Source organism: Urocitellus parryii, chromosome 3, assembly GCF_045843805.1.
Source record: "Urocitellus parryii isolate mUroPar1 chromosome 3, mUroPar1.hap1, whole genome shotgun sequence".
NCBI lineage: Eukaryota > Metazoa > Chordata > Mammalia > Rodentia > Sciuridae > Urocitellus > Urocitellus parryii.
This window is the reverse complement of record NC_135533.1, coordinates 47,710,590-47,730,110: the sequence shown is the minus strand read 5'-3', so window position 1 is coordinate 47,730,110 and position 19,521 is coordinate 47,710,590. Positions and strand designations below refer to the sequence as shown.

General features: G+C 34.3%; 1 protein-coding gene across 1 annotated transcript in view; it reads left to right on the top strand.

Moving 5' to 3' along the window:
* Positions 1-19,521, top strand: part of Slc13a1 (solute carrier family 13 member 1) — an 86,225-nt gene that overhangs the window by 20,979 nt on the left and 45,725 nt on the right. The window contains exons 3-6 of the mRNA XM_026388727.2: positions 14,481-14,617; positions 16,723-16,910; positions 17,548-17,599; positions 17,682-17,730. Coding sequence (XP_026244512.2) covers positions 14,481-14,617; positions 16,723-16,910; positions 17,548-17,599; positions 17,682-17,730 — 426 coding nt within the window. The remainder of the gene's footprint in view (positions 1-14,480; positions 14,618-16,722; positions 16,911-17,547; positions 17,600-17,681; positions 17,731-19,521) is intronic.

The following is a 19,521-nucleotide window of genomic DNA, read 5'->3' as shown; positions in this document are numbered from 1 at the left end:
CTTTTTTACTTCCCAGAACTAACTCTAGTTTGTCAACCATACTTCAGACTTAAATTAGTCAATAAATGTGAAGTTTTTACAAAATAAGTGTTCAATATATATTAGCAAATATTTAGATACTGGAGAAAAAAAATGAATAGATCACTCCGGAAACATTCAGATTGCTGTAAAAGTAAATTATCATCTCCACTCTGATATTTCAGCCTAAGTTTGTTTTAAACTTTATGTGACTTTCTGTACCTAGAAAGCTTAACAGTGATCAAAACAGTTAGGAATTTTAGTGGAGAAGGCAGTTTTTCAGTCTTGTGATCCTTTATCAAGACAGGGTCAATGACGTTAATTCATTAATAGTTGACCAAAGCTTCAGGGTATTCTGGGAAGAGCTAGAGATTAAGTTTAAAGGCCTTAGCTTAAAACTCAATATTTGTTCTAATTACTGTACAATCCTTAACATGTCATCTTAATCATCTAAAAGTGGGACATGATAAAGCAACACAACTCCACCATTTTTGTAACATATGTGAAACAATGATACCCCATGGTTGTATCATTCTCAACAGTTGTTGTAAATTGATGGGAAACAATGATACAAACAATATCATGAGCATTATTAACAATTTCAATATTCAGTTTTGAGAGTATTGAACTATCATTGCATCCTATTTCAGCATCTTTGAATATCAAACCTGTCATTGAATAGGACAATGTGTCATTAATGCCTCGCCTAAGTTCAGAGCCCTAAATACCTCTTTGGCCACCATAGTTCTAACCCTACTTTACTGATTTAGCAAGCCAATGTTAAACACTTATATCTCATTGAGCACATCACTCTAGTTGAAGAATATCGACCAATACTGAACTCTTCTCATATCTGTTGAATTAAACCTGAAATTCAAAGCATTTGTGGTGTGCCCAATTTGATATTCCATAAGAAGTATCAATATTATTATTATTATTGAAAATACGTTTATAGATAAATTGTATATATAAATGTGAAATATGTACACATTTGTATATGTAAATATAAATAATGATATACATATAAATGTTATGTTACATATTTACTTAGTAAATATTTATGTGGTAGAAATTTCCAGGCACTTGGAAAAAACATCAACAAGTAGAAACAGACAAAAGATCCCTAACTTTTTAGGGGAACAAAAAGAGAAAACAAGATATCTGATTAATAGATGAATTAAATATTGAGTTAGAAAGGTAATTAATGCTAAGTAAAAATGCAAAATATTACTGAAGAACAGAGAGAATAGCCGTTTTATATTGGCTGGGGTGGATCTCATGGAGATGGTGACACTGGACAAAGATTTACAGGAGATGAAGAGGTTAGCCATTTGAGTATCTGGAGAATGACCACTGCAGAAGGGGGCACATCCAGGGCAAAGGGCTTCAGGCAGGTCAAGTCTGCAGTATGACTGGAGTAGAATGAGTAAAGGTAGGAATGAGAGAAGATGTCAAGGAGGTAATGTGAGGAGGGACTGGGCCAAATAGGGCCAAAGGAAGTCATTGTTAGGTTTTACCTCTTAATGAAGTGAAACCTTCAGGGGAGTTTGAGAGAAAAATGACATGATTACTCAGACTTTGATATTTTTTCCTCATATTTATTATTGTTGCATAATGATTACACATAATGTGGGATTTAGTGTTAAATATTCATACATGCACACAATAATTTGGCCATTGTCATTTCTCAGTATTTTCCCTTTCCCTCCTCTCACCCTTCCCTCTGGTCCCTTTTCTCTCTTCTACTTATCTCCCTTCAGTGTTCATGAGATCCCCCATCTTCCTTTTTCCTTTTTCCTCAGTAGCTTTCACCTCTGAGTGAAAACATAGGACCCTTGACTTTCTGAGTTTAGTTTGTTTCACTTAACATAATGTTCTTAAGTTCCATTCGGTTTCCTGCAAATGGCAAAATTTCATTCTTCTTTATGGTTGAATAAAACTCCATTGTGTATATGCACCACATTTTCTTAATTAATTCATCCATTGACAGACACCTAGTCTGGTTTCATAGTTTGGCAATTGTGTGAGTTGTGCTGCTATAAACTTGGGTATGCATGTATGGCTAGGGTATAACAATCTTAATTCTTTAGAGTTAATAATGAGGAGTGATATATCTGGGTCATATTGGTGTTTCTATTCCCAGTCTTTTTTTTAATATCTTTATTTATTTTTATGTGGTTCTGAGTATCGAACCCAGCGCCTCATACATGTGAGGCAGGTGCTCTACCACTGAGCCACAGCCACAGCCCTATTCCCAGTCTTCTGAGGAAATTGAATACTGATTTCCATAGTGGTTGTACTAATATATATTCCCTCCAAAATGTGTAAGTGTTCCTTTTTTCCCCTACATCTTCTTTAGCATTTATTATTGTTTGTATTCTTTTTTTTTTATTTTTTTTTTTTATTTTTTTATTTATTTATTTTTTTTTTATTGGTCGTTCATAACATTACATAGTTCTTAATACATCATATTACACGGTTTGATTCAAGTGGATTATGAACTCCCCCTTTTACCCCGTATACAAATTGTTTGTATTCTTGATGACTGCCATTCTGACCGGAGCTAATTTCATTGTAGGTTTCATCTGCATTTCCTTAATTGCTAACCATGTTGAACATTTTTTTTTTTCATATATTTGTTGGCCACGTGTATTTTTTTCTTTTGTTAGTTCATTTGCCCACTGATTAATTGGGCTCTTTGGTTTTTAGTGTTATAGTTGTTGAGTTCTTTATGTATTCTAGACATTAATCCTCTATCAGAAAAGTAGCTAGCAGCCAGGTACACCTGTAATCTTGGAGGCTCAGCAGGCTGAGGCCTGATGATATGATAGGATTATATCATCCTGATCACAAGTTTAAAGCCAGCTTTAAGCAAGTTAATAATGCCCTGAGCAACATCATAGCAAAACCCAGTCTCAAGATAAAAATAAACAAACAAAAAGGGTTGGGGATGTGAGTTACTGATTAAGTGACCCTGGGTTCAATCCCTATATCAAAAGAAGAGTAGCTAGCAAAGATTTTCTCCCACATTTCTTTACATTTTCAATTGTTTTCTTTGCTATGCAGAAGCTTTTTAATTTGATGCCATCCCATTTCTCAATTTTTGATATTATTTCCTGAGCTTTAGGAGCCCTCTTGAAAAAGTTATTACCTGTACTATATATTGGAGTGTTGACCTTACATTTTCTTCCAGGAGTTCTACAGTTTCTGTTCTAATTTCTAGGTGTTTGGTCAATATTGAGTCGATTCTTGTGCAGGGTGAGAGATGAGGATTTAGTGTCATTCTACGTATGGATAACAGTTTTCCAAGCACAATTTGTTAAAAGTGCTGCCTTTTTTTTGTAGAGTATGATTTTGGCCCTATTGTCTAGGTTCAGATGATTGTAACTGGAGAGTTTCTTTTTGTGTCTTCTATTCTGTTCTATCGGTCAATGTGTTTGTTTTATAACACTACCATGAAGTTTTTGTTACTTTAGGTCTATAGTGAAATTTGAAGTCAGGTATTGTGATATCTCTAGCATTGATTTTTTTTTTTTTTTTGCTTAGAATTGCTTTGGTTATTCTGGGACTTTTATACTTTCCAATGAATTTTAGGACTTTTTTTTTCTAGTTCTGTGAGGAATGTTTGGTACATTGGTAGGGATTGCATTGAATCTGTATGTTGCTTTTGGCAGTATAGCCATTTAAACAATATTAATCCTGCCTATCTATGAACATTGGAGGTTTTTCCATCTTCTTGTGTCTTTTTCTATTTCATTCTTCAAACTTTTTACCTCCTTGGTAAGATTTATTCTTAGTTATATTTTTGAGGATTTCATGAATAGGATTATTTTCCTAATTTCTTTCTCAGCAGATTTATTGGTGTTTAGAAAAGATATTTGAATTTTGGATGTTTATTGTGTAATATGCTATTTTGATAAATCTGTTTTTTATTAGTTATAGCAGTCTTCTGGTGGAGCTTTTTGGATTGTCTTAGTATAGGATCATATAGTCTGTAAACAATGATAAGTTGACTTCTTCCTTTCCTATTTTTATCCTTTTTATTTCCTTTTTGTGTCTAATTGCTCTGGCTATAATTTATAGTACTATATTGAATAGGAGTTGTGAGAGTGGACATCCTTGTCTTTAGATTTCCCTCATTCACTATGATGTCAGCTTTGGGTTTATAATAGATAGCCTTTATAACATTGATATAAGCTCCTTTTATTACTCATTTCTTCAGTGTTTTTATAATTAATAAATGCTGAATTTTGTTGATGTATTCTCTGCATCTATTGAGATGACTATGTGATTTTGTCTTTAATTGTCTTCATGTGGTGAATTAGATTTATCAATTTGTGTATGCTAAACCATCCTGGAAACCCTACAATAATATATACTCTATCATGATGTACAATCTTAATATTTTGTTGAATATAATTTGCTAATATTTTATTAAGAATTTTGACATCTAATTTCATCAGGAATATTGGACTGTGGTTTTCTTTACTTGATGTGCCCTTATCTGGTTTTTGTTATCTAGTTGATGCTGGCTTCATAGAATGAATTTGGAAGTGTTTTACCCCTTTCTATTTCATGAAATAATTTGAGGAACATTGAAATTAACTCTTCTTTAAAGCTCTTGTAGACATCAAAAATTGTAAAAATCAGTTGACAATCAATCTGGTCTAGATTTTTCTTTGTTGGAAGACTTTTTATTATTGCTTCCATCTCAATGCTAGTTATTAGTCTGTTTAGATTTTCTACATCCTCTTGTGTCAATTTAGGCAGGACAGGTCATATCTATGGAGAGTGATGTACCCATTTCTTTTAAGTTTTGCAATTTATTGGAGTACAAATTTTCAAAGTAGTGCCTAATGATCCTCTGCATTCTGTGATGTCTGTGGTGATTTCTTCTTCTTCATCTCTAATTATACTAACTTCAGGCTTGTCTCTCTCTCTCTGCCGCTCCCACCCCTGTTATTTTGGATAAGGGCTTATCAATCTTGTTTATCTTTTCAAAGAGCCAACCCTTCATTTCACTGATCCACTTATTATTAAGTTCTCAATTGCATTGATTTTGACTCTGATTTTAGTTATTTTCTTCCTTCAACTGGTTTTGTAATTGTTTTATTTTTCTTTTTCAATTGTCTTGACTTGCATCATTAGGTTGTATATTTGGAATCTTTCTGATTTTCTTATATAGACACTCACAAATATAAAATTTCCTCTTAGAATGGCCTTCATAGTGCCCAAGAGTTACTGGTGTATCTCTATTCCCATTTGATTCTAAAAATTTTAAATTTCTCCCCTGATTTCTTCTATTACCCATTCATCATTCAAAAGTATATTGTTCCATCTCCATATGGTTATATAGTTTCTGTGGAGTTTTTTGATGCTGATCTCTAATTTCTTTTCATTATGATCTGATAAGATACAAGGAATTATATTATTATTTTGTATTTTATAAAAGTTGTTTTGTAGTCTAAAATATAATCTATTTTGGTAAAAGTTCCATTTTTGGTAAAACTCTTCTTAGCAAAGAAGAAAGTATATTCAGCCGTTGAATAAAATATTCTATAGATGCCTGTTAAGTACATTTTATTTATAATATTTTCATATCTGAAAAGTTCCTTACTGATTTTATGTCTGAATTACCTGTCTGATGGTGAAAAATGTGTGTTGAAATCATCCAGTATTGGTCTGGGATTGTGGTTCAGTGGTAGAGCACTTCCCTAGCATGGGTGAGACCCGGGTTCGACCCTCAGAACCACATAAAAATAAAGGCATAGTGGTGTGTCCATCTACACCTAAAAATAAATAAATAAATAAATATTTTTTAAAAGGAAATCATCCAGTATTATTGTACTAGTCTATCTGAAGCTTTAGTTCAAGTGTCGTCTTTTTTTGTGGTTAGGTATGCCAATGTTTGGGGCATAATTATGATTGTTACAACTTCTTGTTGGATTTTTTTTCCCTTAGACTATGACATGAACTTTTTGATCTCTTCTGATTAATTGTGGCCTGTGTTCTGCTTTGTTGAATATAACAGTAGCTACTCCTTGTTTTCAACCTCCATTTACATGATATATAAATTTCTATCTTTGTACTCTCAGCCTGTGGCGGTGTTTGCCTATAAGGTGAGTCTCTTACAAAGAGCATAGTTTGATCTTGTTTTTTAATCCATTCTGCCAGCCTCTGTCTTTCGGTTGGAGAGGTGAAACCATTAACGTTTGTTTATTATAGACAGATGTGTATTCATTTCTGCCATTTTGAGTTAATTTATTTCTAATGGTCAGTTTGGTCTTGTTTCTCATTTGCTTTTTTTTTGTTTCTGTGACCAAAAGACCTGACAAGAATAATTTGAAAAGGAAAAGTTTATTTGGGGGCTCGTGATTTCAGAAGTCTTAGTTCTTGTACAGCTGACTCCATTCTTTGGGGCCCAAGATGAAGCAGAACAGCATGGTGGAAGAATGTGGTAGAGGAAAGCAGTTGAGGACAAGGCACCGGAAATGGGGTGGGTAGAGAGAGAAAGGGAGAGAGAGAATGCTCTCCTCACCACAACAAAATATATTCCTCAAAGGCATTCCCCCAATGATCTACCTCCTTCAATCACATTCTTCCTGCCTACAGTTAAGACCCAGTAATTTCTATCAATGGATTAATGCACTGATTAGGTTAAGGCTCTCATAACCCAATCATTTCACCTCCAAATCTTCTTGCATTGTCTCACACATGAGCTTTTAAGGGGGATATGTCATATTCAAACCACAACTTGGGGTGTCAACATTTTTGGTGTTAATTCTCTTTGTTTTTCCCTGTAGGAGTAGATCCCATAAGTGGGTCCTGACGATCTGCCCCTAAATAGCTGTTTCTACCTGGGGCTTGGTCATTATTTGAGGAATTTTGTCTGTTTTATTCTTTGCATTCAAGTACCATTGAAGTCTGAGCATGGTTAGTTTTTGTGTGGAACAAAGGGCACTATCACTTGACTGAGTTTAATTCAGCAGCAGAATCTCTGCCCTGTGAACTTGTAGTGAATCTCTGCCCTGTGAACAGTAGATTGCCAGTACTTCACTAAGAAGCAGTCCTCCTGCTTCTTGAATCCTGAGCCATGGAACAACTGGAAATGCAGCCTTCCTCTAATTCACTGTGTTAAATCTCTCCTGACTTTGATTTTAAAAGAATACCTTAAGCTTCTGTATTAAGAAACAAGGTAGAAGGAAGGAGACAAATAGTAGGTTATTGTGATCTATGTAAGAGACCATGGTAATTCAGACTAAGGGTAGTTATAGAGATATTGTCTCTATTACTGATAAATTTTGAAGGCAAAACCAATAGACTTTCCTGATTGATTGGACATGGCATAAGATTGAAAGAAGAGATTCAAGAATGCCTCCTAGGGTTTTTGGCCTGCCACCTGGAAAATAGAGTTACCATTAATTGAAATGGGAAGGATTGTGAGTGCAGCAGACTTATTATAGAAGAACTGACTCCTGGAAAAGTGCTATACACATAAATTTGTTGGATATCTAAGTGAAGCTATTGAGTAAACATGTGGGTATATCTCATCTATAGTACAGAGTTCATGAGGGAGAACTAATCTGTACATATTAGATCTGACAATCATCAGTATATAGATGGAATTTAAAGCCCTAAGACTTAAGGCCATTTATAGAGAGTGAAGGTAGAAAAGTGAAGAGGAGAAAAAACAGAGTTCTGGGGGAATACAACATTAATAAGTAGTGAGAAGAGAAAGTACTAACCAAGGAAATGAGAAGAGAGGTTATTGAGGTAGGAGAAAAAACAGGAAGTGTGGGGCCCTGGAATCCAAGTGAAGTACATTTTTAAGGAGGAAGTAATTATCCTGCTTGTTGAATGTGATGATCAGTCAGTTTATATGAAAAATAGAAATCTGACCACTGGATTTAGAAAAACAACATAAGTAAGTACTTAAAATAGACTTTATAATCACATGCATTATAACAAAACACTTTTAAGAAAATATCATTTCTTTTAATTCACTAACTTGATATAAGATGCTATTTAATGTTTACAACTTATTGATTTGCACAAAGGTTGCTCAACTGATAAGTTATGTGACTTAAGAGAAGCCAGGTGCTATGATTGCAAAAGTCCATGTTTGTCTTATAAAATACCATTTGGGGATAGAAATATAACTATGTCAATCTTGCAAATAGATTTCAAATATCATGTATTTTACTTGACATGTCAATTTTGTCCTGAAAATAGTTTTATTTATCAGTGTCATTTATGAATCAACAGCATCTTCTTCTATTAACTCCTGGAAAATACAAACACACACATCTGTCTGTAGTTTATGTTCTTCCTCAAATATTCTGACTCTGTTGAAAACTAAAAAGAATGGTTAATACAATGGAAAAGAGAATATTCTTCCTTAGGCTTAACTATTGATTTCATTTGGTTTATAGGTTATATTTGTTTGCATGGTCTATCAAGGAAAATATAGGGAAAATATAGGCCTGAGGACCAAATCAAGCCTGGTGACTAACTTTAATTTAAGAAAAAAATAGTCTTATTAAACATATTCAAGACCATTTATTTATTTATTGTCTTTGGCTCTTTTCTGTTATATGAGAAAATTGACTAATTGCAATAGAAATCATAAAGTCTAAAATATTTACTATCTGTGGGGTCTGGCTTGTGACTCAGCGGTGGAGCACTCACCTAGCACACACCATGCACTGGGTTTGATCCTCAGCACCTCATAAAAATAAATAAATAAAATAAAGGTATTGTGTCCAACTAAAGCTAAAAAAAATAAAAATAAAAAAAAGTGATTCTGCATTTATTCTTTCATTAAATTCTGGACATTTTACAATGTCTGATCATTCTCATATAGGCTAAATAGATTACCAGATGTTATGGTTTAGATGGGAGGTGTCCCCCAAAAGCTCATGGTATGAGGCAATGCAAGATTAGAGGAGAAATGATTGGGTTGTGAGAGTCTTAACGCAAAATCAATGAATTAATCCCCTGTTAGGGATTAACTGAGTAGTAATGGAAGTGGTAGGATGTGGCTGGAGGAAGTGGGAATTGGGCTTTCGGGTATATATTTGCATGTGGCAAGTGGAGACTGCTCTCTCTGCTTTCTGATCATTATATGAGGGGCTTCCCTCTGCCACACTCTTCCGCCATGACTTTCTGCCTCACAACTAGCCCCAAGGGGTCTTCTATGGACTAAAATCTCTGAAACTGTGAGCCCTCGAATGAACTTTTCCTCTTCTACAATTGTGCTCATCAGGTCTTTTAGTTACAGCAGCAAAAAAATATGACCAAAACACCAGAGGAATATCACATGGCCCTTAAGTTAGTCCTATGTTTAATCACTTACTGATGCAGTAGTTACCCCTTATCTGCTGGGAAAATATATACAAGATTTGCAATAAATGCCTGAAATTTCAGATAGTAGTGAAACTAATACCTGCTTTTGCAGATAGTAGTGAAACCAATACGTAATTATATATATATATATGTGTGTGTGTGTGTGTGTGTGTGTGTTTCCTTATTTGCTCTATATTGTTGCCACATAGTTCCAAAGTTAAACTGTTCTTCCATGTTTTATGCCCTGGAGTATGCAGTACACTCATGCTTTGGGGCAATAATTAAGTAACAGAAGGATTACTGGAATAGAATCACAGTGACATCATAACAGTTGATCTGGTAACTGAGAAAGCTACCAAGTGACTAACATTCAGGTAATATATAAGGCATGGGTACACTGGATAAATTAATGATTTAAATCCTGGGAAAAATAGAGTGAGACAGTATGAGATTTCATCAAACAACTCAGAATAGTGTGCAATTTTAAAATTATGAATTATTTATATCTGAAATTTTCCATTTACTATTACAGTTGACAATACTTTCTGAAATTACAGTAAGTGAAACTATAGATATGGAGGGACTACGGTAGTGGTTTGCTTCTCAGTGTTCCTTTGTATTTTTAAAAGTGATTCTGCAGGGGCTGGCTTGTGGCTCAACAAGGTTGAGGCTCAACAAGTGGAGCACTCGCCTAGCACACTCGAGGTGCTGGGTTCGATCTTCAGCACCTCATAAAAATAAATAAATAAAATAAAGGTATTTTGTCCAACTACAACTAAAAAAATTAAAAATAAAAAAGTGATTCTGCATTTATTCTTTCATTAAATTCTGACTATTGCTAAAATAAAGTCAGTGTCATTGGTCCATTCAGACTGCTAAAACAAACTACATTAAACTAGGTATTTTAAACAACAAAAATTTGTTGAAGCTGGGAAGTCCAAGATCAAGGTACCGGTAAATTTGGTGTACAGTAAGAATTCACTTTCTGCTCCAAAGACATTGCCTTATTGCTGCATCATCTTGTGGTGAATGGTACAAGGAGCACCCTCAAGCCTCTTCTTTTATAAGAATGGAGCCAAGGTTAGGTTCACTTTGGGTTACAACATGTGAATTGGTAGTGGGGGATACTAAGCAATATTCAGACCATACCAGTCAGTGGGGCTTATTTACATGAGCAAATTTCAAAAGAGATAAAGGCAGAGGAATATCTCTTCGTCTTTCAAAAGTAATCTTGAGTATCAGGCCTTGGTAAAAGACTTTCCAGTTCCCTAGGAAAAAGTGTTTATTTACTCCACTTATTCTGACACTCAGCCATGCCCTGGAGAGATATCTCTCATGCACCTATGATATTTCCTTGCTCTGTTTCTTAACTTGCTTTTCCTGTATAATAACATGTGTCTTAAGTTGTGAAGTGTATTAATTAAGCATCTGTTTAATGACAGCATGTGCCAGACATGTGCTATGTCCATAAATACAATAATCAAGAAAACATACATTCTTCCTTCAAACTAATGTAGTCCAATGAAGGAATGGTTAAATTAATAAATCATCACCATATAGATTAAAATGTGTTATGACCAAGGGAATACTATCCAGCCAAATGTAGAGTCTCAAAGAAGCTGAGTCTTGGAAGAACTGACATCTGATTTCATCCATAAAGGAAGATTAGGAGTAGCTAAGACTCGGGGAAGGCTCATTCAGGTTAAATTACAAGCTAATATTAAACCATTTCTGTTTGGGGAACTATATAAAAGAAATCAAGTGAAATAGAGAATATGCTGGAAGGAGCAAGTGGGACCACATTTGGGTGTTTTTGTAGGACATGTAAAAAATAATGGATTTGGTTTTAGAAGCCAAGTAATTTACTAAAAAAGTATAGAAAGGTCAATCATGTGTTTAGATTTTTTCCTTTAGAAAAGTGATAGTGACAGTATCTTGGAAGAATTAGAAAAGGACAGATCATGTAACAGTAAGGTGAGAAATGATGAGGATCTTAATAATGAAGTAATATGTTTTTAGAGAAAGTTGAACAAATTTTTAAAGATATGAAGGACCTAGAAATAATTGAACCTGGTGACGAATACATACATATTGGACGTAAAAAGGGAATCACTGAAGTTTCTGATTTAGGCAACTGAGAAGATGGAAGTGTTATCACTATAGAAGGGGCAGGAGAGAAAGAACATGTTTGAACGATGGGGAGGAAATAAAAAGTATCGCTTTGAATATGTTCAGTATTTAGATATTTTGGGGAAATTCAACTGGAAGTATCTAGATGGACTTATCATTTTGGAACTCAGAAGACTTACCTGCCAGGATATAAAGATTGTGGTATCCTCAAATCCATTTAACAGATATTAATTGAATGCCTACTGTACACATGCAAGACATTATTTTAGTCAGAGACAGAATTGAATCTAAGGCTTGGTAATCAAATACATAAAACTCGAAGACTATAAAGAATCTTGTAGAATAGCAGCATTTATGAGAAGGGCAGATGAAAGCTGATTCAAAGTAGACCAAGAAGAAAAGCTCAAAGGGACAGAATGAACCAAGTTAGCAAGTCATAGAATAGGGTCAGCAAGTCTAGAAACCAGAGTAAATTAATACATGGAAATACTTATGGAAAGAAAAGGGTAGAGAGGGCTAGGTGGATAGAAGCCTGAGACAGACATGGACAATCAGAATCTAGGCTCTCTGAGACCATAGATTGGTCCTCGTCTCTTTCCTGCCCTCTCTCCCTAATTTGTTAGCATTATTTACTGAATTCCTATTCTGTGCTAGAACCGTGCTAGATGACCAATATGTGATGGTTAGCAAAACAGAGTTTTGTTCCCCAAGGAACATATAGTAAAATAGGAAAGACAGGTAGTGGGCAAGTAAGCAAATAGTATTTCCATAATGCAATATGTTAAGGAGAAAAGAAACATGGCTTGGAAAGAAAATGGATTATATTTAAAAAGGCACATTTGAGCTTGAAGAAGTGCAAGTTGAGAAAAGCCCTTTAGGAAAATTTCCTTGTTTTTAATAGACATAATATTGTATGTATTTATAGAATTGCCTGATATTTCAACATATGTATGTGTAATGACCAAATCAGGATAATTCACATTTTTATCTGCTTAAATAGTTATCATTTCTTTGTGTTTGGAAACTTCTAATTCCTTTCTTCTAGTTATTTATAAAATATGGAATAAATCCTTGTGAACTATAGGTAGCCTGTGGTGCTATAGAGCATTAAAACTTATAGAACATATTTCTCCATCTCTAATTGTACTTAGTACCTGTTAACTAACTTGCCTCTCTCCACTGCCTTCCTACTTCTAGTGACCACTGTTCTTCTCTACATCTATGAAATCAATATTCTTAATTTCCACTTGAGTGAGCACTTGTGAATTTTGTCTTTCTGTGCCTGACAATTTTTCTTTTATTTTTTCTTTTCTTTTATTTATTTATTTTTGTACCAGGGATTGAGCCCAGAAGTGCTTAAACACTGAGCCTCATCTCCAACCTTTTTTAATCTTTATTCTGAGACAGGGCCTCACTAAGTTGCTGAGCCTGGCTTTGAATTCAAGATCCACCTGCCCCAGCCTCCCTACTCACTGGGATTACAGGCACTGAGCTGTGCCTGACTTATTTCACTTAATTTCCTCCAGTTCCATCCCTGTTTTCTAGCATTTATTTCTGTATCCTATGCTTTTACATTTTTTTGTTGCCTGGCAAATACATTTTTAATGTTAAAGTAATAAATAAATAATATGAAAGTTAAATATAGTTATGTGTTTTCTATTACCCAGTTGCTATAAAATGTAAATGTATATGTATATGTGTGTGTATATATATGCATATATTTTCAAAGTATATATATACTTTGAAAAACATCAAAATTGACATTCCATAAAATGTTAAGAATATGTCCACTTGTCTATTTTAAATTCTAAAGAGTAATCAGCAATTTTTGCTCTTGGTTGAAACCAAGTCAGCTATACAGATACAATTAAAAATAGCAAAATTAACATCAGAATTGATTTTCCTTTGTGGTTTCTATCATTAGAACTCTCTCATTTCTTCTACTAGACATCATTAAATTTTTTAAGGGTTCTTTTCTCTAGCAATCCTCTTCTTTCAGCATAGCTTTGTGCTTCAGTGCTGCCAAGCATCTCCTGAAATCAGTTCTTTTGAACATCAGCCCCTTGAGTTTCTTCAACTAAAAGTTTTAAAATAAATTTATTATAATTAAATAAGTTCAAAAAACTATGTGTCATATAATAGCCCATTCATTGAAAGATCTACAGAAAAGAAAACTGTGGTTTGTTAAAATTCTATATTTTTTAAAAACACAATTCTTGAAAAAAAAATCATATACCTAACGTGTTTGGGGGCATTGCCACAAATGGTTGCTCAAAGAGTCTGCAGATATTGCTAAACTCTGAATGATGTTACCTGAGAGTATCTTAAAATATTGGCCTTCATTTCAGGGTGTTTGTTTTGTAATGAATAATTTTGAAGTTCAAATCGTTCATAATATGAAGGAAGGACTCTGTAGTTATGACATAGTGGGTGATGGTGAGGACATTTGGAGCTGGGCATGGGGATACATGACTGTAATCCCAGCACCTAGGGAGGCTGAGGCAAGAGGATCCCAAATTAGAGGCCAGTCTCAGCAACTTAGTGAGGAACTATCTCCAAAAAATAAATAAATAAAACCTGACTAGGGATGTGGTAAAGCATCCCCAGTACCAAGCAAACATAAGAGGATATTTGCAGTTTGGTGGTGATTCAGGGATTTATAGGTAGGAGCTTGATTCAGGACTTTCCCAAGTCTTAGTCATTGTCACTATACTATAAACATAAAAAATTAACTCCAGATTATAGATGGAGAAATAAATAGAAGCACTTGCATATGCTTTTCTTTCTGTATATTTTTCTTGACAGAATTATTAATGGGTAAGAATGGAGAAGATATTTACATTTGTATTCAAACACATGGACATGTCTCAACAAAATAGAAAACTATTATTTGAAGGTCAAAGGAGCAGCCCAACAATGGCTTTCTTGTGCTATGTTATTTTTCCCCTCACCAATATTAATAATCATGAATTTAATTGTAATTTCAGGTGGCATCTGCTTATTTCAAAGACTTTCACCTGCTGCTAATTGGAGTCATCTGTTTAGCAACGTCAATAGAAAAATGGAATTTGCACAAGAGGATTGCTCTGAGGATGGTGATGATGGTGGGTGTGAACCCAGCACGGTAAGTACCTTGTTTACTCCTTCCAGTTCAACATTCTGAACAGACCATTTCGTGCAGATGACCAAATAGGTAATGCACATCCAGTTTCGCTTGTGGGTTTTTTTTCCTCTACAAATATAAAAGTGATATAAAGTGTGCTTGAGTTGTAGGAGGGGAAGAAAACAACAACTCTCCTGTCACTGCAGGTCTAATTACAGTGAGCTTGGGATAAATGCACACGACTCTCTAACCTTAATGCACCATTGGAGTCAAAGATGAGAGAAGCCTTGAACTTCAACAGGCAAGATTGATAGACTTCAGAGGAGATTTTATTCCTATCTTGTTTATTTGTGATTACACATTCAGAACTTGTTCAAGAGCATCTTTTATCAACAGGGAGGATGTTATAAACGAAAGACAAAGACATTACTGACAAAATACAAATGTGTGCTGAAAAATTCCAAGGTGAACATTTTTTCTTTTAAAATCAACTATTGTAAAGTAAAACAATCAATTAAGAACATCCATCTATAGAATGCAAAATCACTCCTTTGACTGATTTTAGCCTCACTGAAATGACTGTTTTTTTTATTAAATGAATTAGCTATTTTGATTTTATTCCATCTCCTGTTAAGCACATGAATGTAAACTAAAGAAAATTTCCAATGTCAGAATTATTTGCATAGTGATATTTTGCTTGAAAGCCTTAGGTGATATTTTTCCTTTTCATCTTTCTTTGGAATATAAGAAAGTTTTATTGACTTCAGTTGCATAATTCCTTCAAGGGCATAGATGCATCTGTGTTTATTATTTATGAAACAAATTGTTTTGCTAAATACAATGGATATACATATGTATATGTATATGTAATGTATATGTATATATATATACATATATGACTCATATCAAACAATTTGGAAAAAGTTACTTAAAATTGTATAACATATACATATATATGAAATGGTGGTCCATACCTCTTAGGTACTATAGAAGTGTATCTTTTCTGGTCATTGCCCCAGAGCTGGGTAAAATGTACTGCACAATAGGACAAAAGTCCTGTCCATTATGTTACTAAGTGGCTTTTCAATTTAAGGTGTTTTCACCAGAAGCTATTCCTCATATCAACCTTTTTTTTTTAATAGGAGGATTGCACATCTAATAGATACATGAATTAAAAGTACTTCCATTGTTTTTTAATCATTTCTTACTTAAGTATATTTCTAAAAGTTTTTTTCACTTTTTCTTTGATAAAGTAAAATAAATAGAAACACAGAAAACATTCGTTATACCTGAGTCAGAAGCATAGAACCTAATTGTTCTTGTAAATCTATTTTAAAAGAAAGTCAGAGAACATTATAAACGGGTTCCAAATGAATTTTTAAGGCTTCCTACTCAAAGGAGATCATGTTTTTTCCCAAGTGTGATGGTTTAAAATCCTAAAGTCTTAGGTATGTTATAGTTAAGGATCAACTACTCTAAAAGAGAATATAATAAAGTCTGTTCCTGACAACAGGAAGGAATGCCAATTCAGGAAAGCTAAGTAACAGAATCTACAGAAAATTCTGCAACCTCATTTTAGCAAGTGACTTAACTATTTTCTCTATCATATATTGTTGAACCAGAAGAGTAAACAAGGAAAGAGACGTTGTATAAATATCTCTCTCCTTGTTCTTGTATTGCCTTGGCACACATACTAATAAAAAGACATATGCCCAAAAGATAAAAAGTAAGGGGCCCTAAATTCAAAAGTTGATTGCAATTCCATCTTACTTGTATCTGAAGGTGTCATCTTAAAAGAGTATTCATGTATTAGTGTAAAATTACAAGCTGTTAGGCACATACCAACTTGCAGTTTGGTGTAAGTTTAGTGATTTTTTTCTGTTTTTCAGAGAAAGAATTTTTATAGTTCCCTAGGAGATAGATCCCTTGAAAACTCCACTCTTACATGTGTTACTTTGATTTCTACCTATGTATGACTGTACTCAGCATTCACCCTCTGGGAGGAACCTTAACTTTCCATGTTTTGAAAAATTTAACTCCTAACTCAAAGCAACTACTCTCTCTTACAATTATCTAAGAGCCTCTGGAGACAGAGCTGAGATCCATGTGACACTCTCTCCTTGCAGACTGACGCTGGGGTTCATGAGCAGCACTGCCCTCCTATCCATGTGGCTTAGCAACACCTCTACTACTGCCATGGTGATGCCCATCGTGGAAGCTGTGGCCCAGCAGATCATCAGTGCTGAAGCAGAGGCCGAGGCCACTCAGATGACTTATTACAATGAATCTGCCAACCGTGTCATGGAAGTTGATGGTATCATGTTGATATGGCTGCAGTGGGGTCTAGTCATTTGGGCAACAGGCATACATTCAAGAACCATGGGTTATATTTTGAATTAACTATCCATATATGCACAGTGTGAATTTAATCTTCCTCCTTCTATAGTCCCTAATATCTCTACAAAGAAATTACATTACGAAAATATTTTACCTTAAGCTATTTGTTGAATTACTACTTTCTGGCAAAAAGAGGAAGAATGCCCTTTCTACTCTCTAGTCAATCCAATGAAACATTCTGTTATGTCTCTCTCAGGAGACTTCCAGGTTAAATTTTTTCCTTTCCTAAAATTACTTTACTGCTCAATATTGGCAGTCTTTAATTCCTACATTCTATTTGTATACAACAGCAAATACGACTGTGGCTATTTCTGGCTCTGATGAACTGCTTTCATGCAATGAAAAATGTAGGGAATGTTTGTGTTTCTAAAATACTTTTTAAAGATGAATGCTATATCAATATAAGGTGAATTTGTTCATTTGTAATTTCTAGTAATAATTCCATTTTCTCATACACACACATGCACACGCACAGACACACACACACACACACACTTGAAACCCAATGATAAACCCTCATTTAAATTGTTTTCCTTTTACTTAATGTTTTGCAGAAACTGTTATTGGACAAGAAACAAGTAAGAAGAAAGAGAAAACAAAACCAAAGTAAAGAACATTGACATTTTGATTAGGATTTTTCCAAATTATATTTTAATAAGATTATAAACAGGGCCAATTTATTTTTCAGATACAGTAATGATACAGAGAAAGTTTCAAGCAAGATGGATATGGAAAAGGTATATGAATTTTGGTTCTTTCTAAATAATTATATATGAAATTACATTAGAGCTGTAGTTGTATAAAATATGTATTTTAAACCATGGTACTTGCTTCTTTGCCCAAAAAATACTTTGCCTGACTAAATCAAAGTGTGATCTGATGGTTTGGTAAGGCTTCAAGGATAGACTGAAATCATCATACAGATAGGAACCACTTTAGGCTCTGAAAATTAGCATCATTATTTTCTACGTCTACTAGAATCAAAATGATGGCAGTTAGCTAATGTAGTTTAAAGAAATAAAATTCTAGTCTCAGAATTTGTTTCATATTCTTATGAAAATATTGTTGACCCAATAACCTGATTTTCATAAGGAGCATTCTCATTGTTCCAGGTTATGAATTTTGAGCACTTCTGTTCATATAATTATAAATGATCACATAGTTTTAGTGTCACCATTGCCACTAAAAAATTCAATACAGAACTCATGAGTTTTTTCTGTCAAATAAAGGTGAAAGAGTCATACCCATTCTAGATATTAAAGGAAGGAAGGCAATCTTTGTAAACTATCCCATAGAATTTCTTTCCCAGAATAAATCAATATGAAAGTAGGATACTAGGTTGCACTAGGAGCAATATATCTTGAGACCACTGCAAAATAATCCTGCATAGAAATAGTCCTACGGTAACCATGGCATTAGGAATAGAAGAGTGGGGCATATGTTTTATCCTCAGGCTATCATGCATTATCATGCAGCTCAATAGGGAAAAAACAAAAACAAACAAACAAACAAAAAACCACTCTCCTAGTTTACAGAAATCTTCAAGGAAAGAGTAATTTCTATATAAAGAGAAAATACACACAAAGATTAGTTTTAAGCCATTAGTTACATGTAGATTAAGGATTTTTAAAGAGGCAAATTGCAAATATACTTATTAAAACATTGTTATAATTAGGGATAGAAGTAATTTTTTTAAAAATAATTAAAAAATCAATAGTTAGCCAGGTATGTCTCAAAATAACGCAATGGAAGTGCACTTCAAAAACTATCCTGAAAATTGGCAAGCCTGACTAGAAAGAATATTTATGCACTCTGTAACTTTCTTGTGGTCACCTTTAGAAAGCTAGTTTTCTGGCAGGACACTTAAACTTTGAGTCAAAGTCCTTTAAATGTGATTTCATATTCAATTCTGTCCAGAGAATTGTAGGATGGTTTGCTGATGAAAAGGCCCACTCTATTGTAAGCAGCTAAGGATCTAGTGGCAAATATGGGCTTCCAAAACAAGTCTAACATAAACTCCACAACAGAGGCTTGCACAGAGGCCAAGCCTGTCAGAAGCAGGAGAATCAGTTCAATCTGAGCACACTGTGAAGACCCGGGGTCTGAGAAGATGATAGTGTGTGCAAGAGGAAGAATGCAAACCCCATGAGAACAGGCACATGGCTACTTTGCACTGTGGTAGACCCTAGCATATTCTATTGCCTGACACAGAGAAGGTACTCAATAGGTATTTACCAATGAATTATTAAGTGAATGCAAAACATGAGGAAAGGAATTGACATTCTAATCAGAGGGTACACCTCATTCAAAGACTCAACTCCGTAGACAGTTGGCTTTCCAGGCATCTCTTCTACAGGGCTACTAGAGGTGATTAGCTGCTGTGTTGAGTCCAGTGGTTAAATAGATTGGCTAGATTAAGGATTGCTCTTCATGCAATGCAAAGAAGTCTTACAGTTCATTTTATGGGAAATAGGGAGTCTCAGAGATGGTGGGCAGCATACAACATCTGCCTTTGGGAATCTCACTCT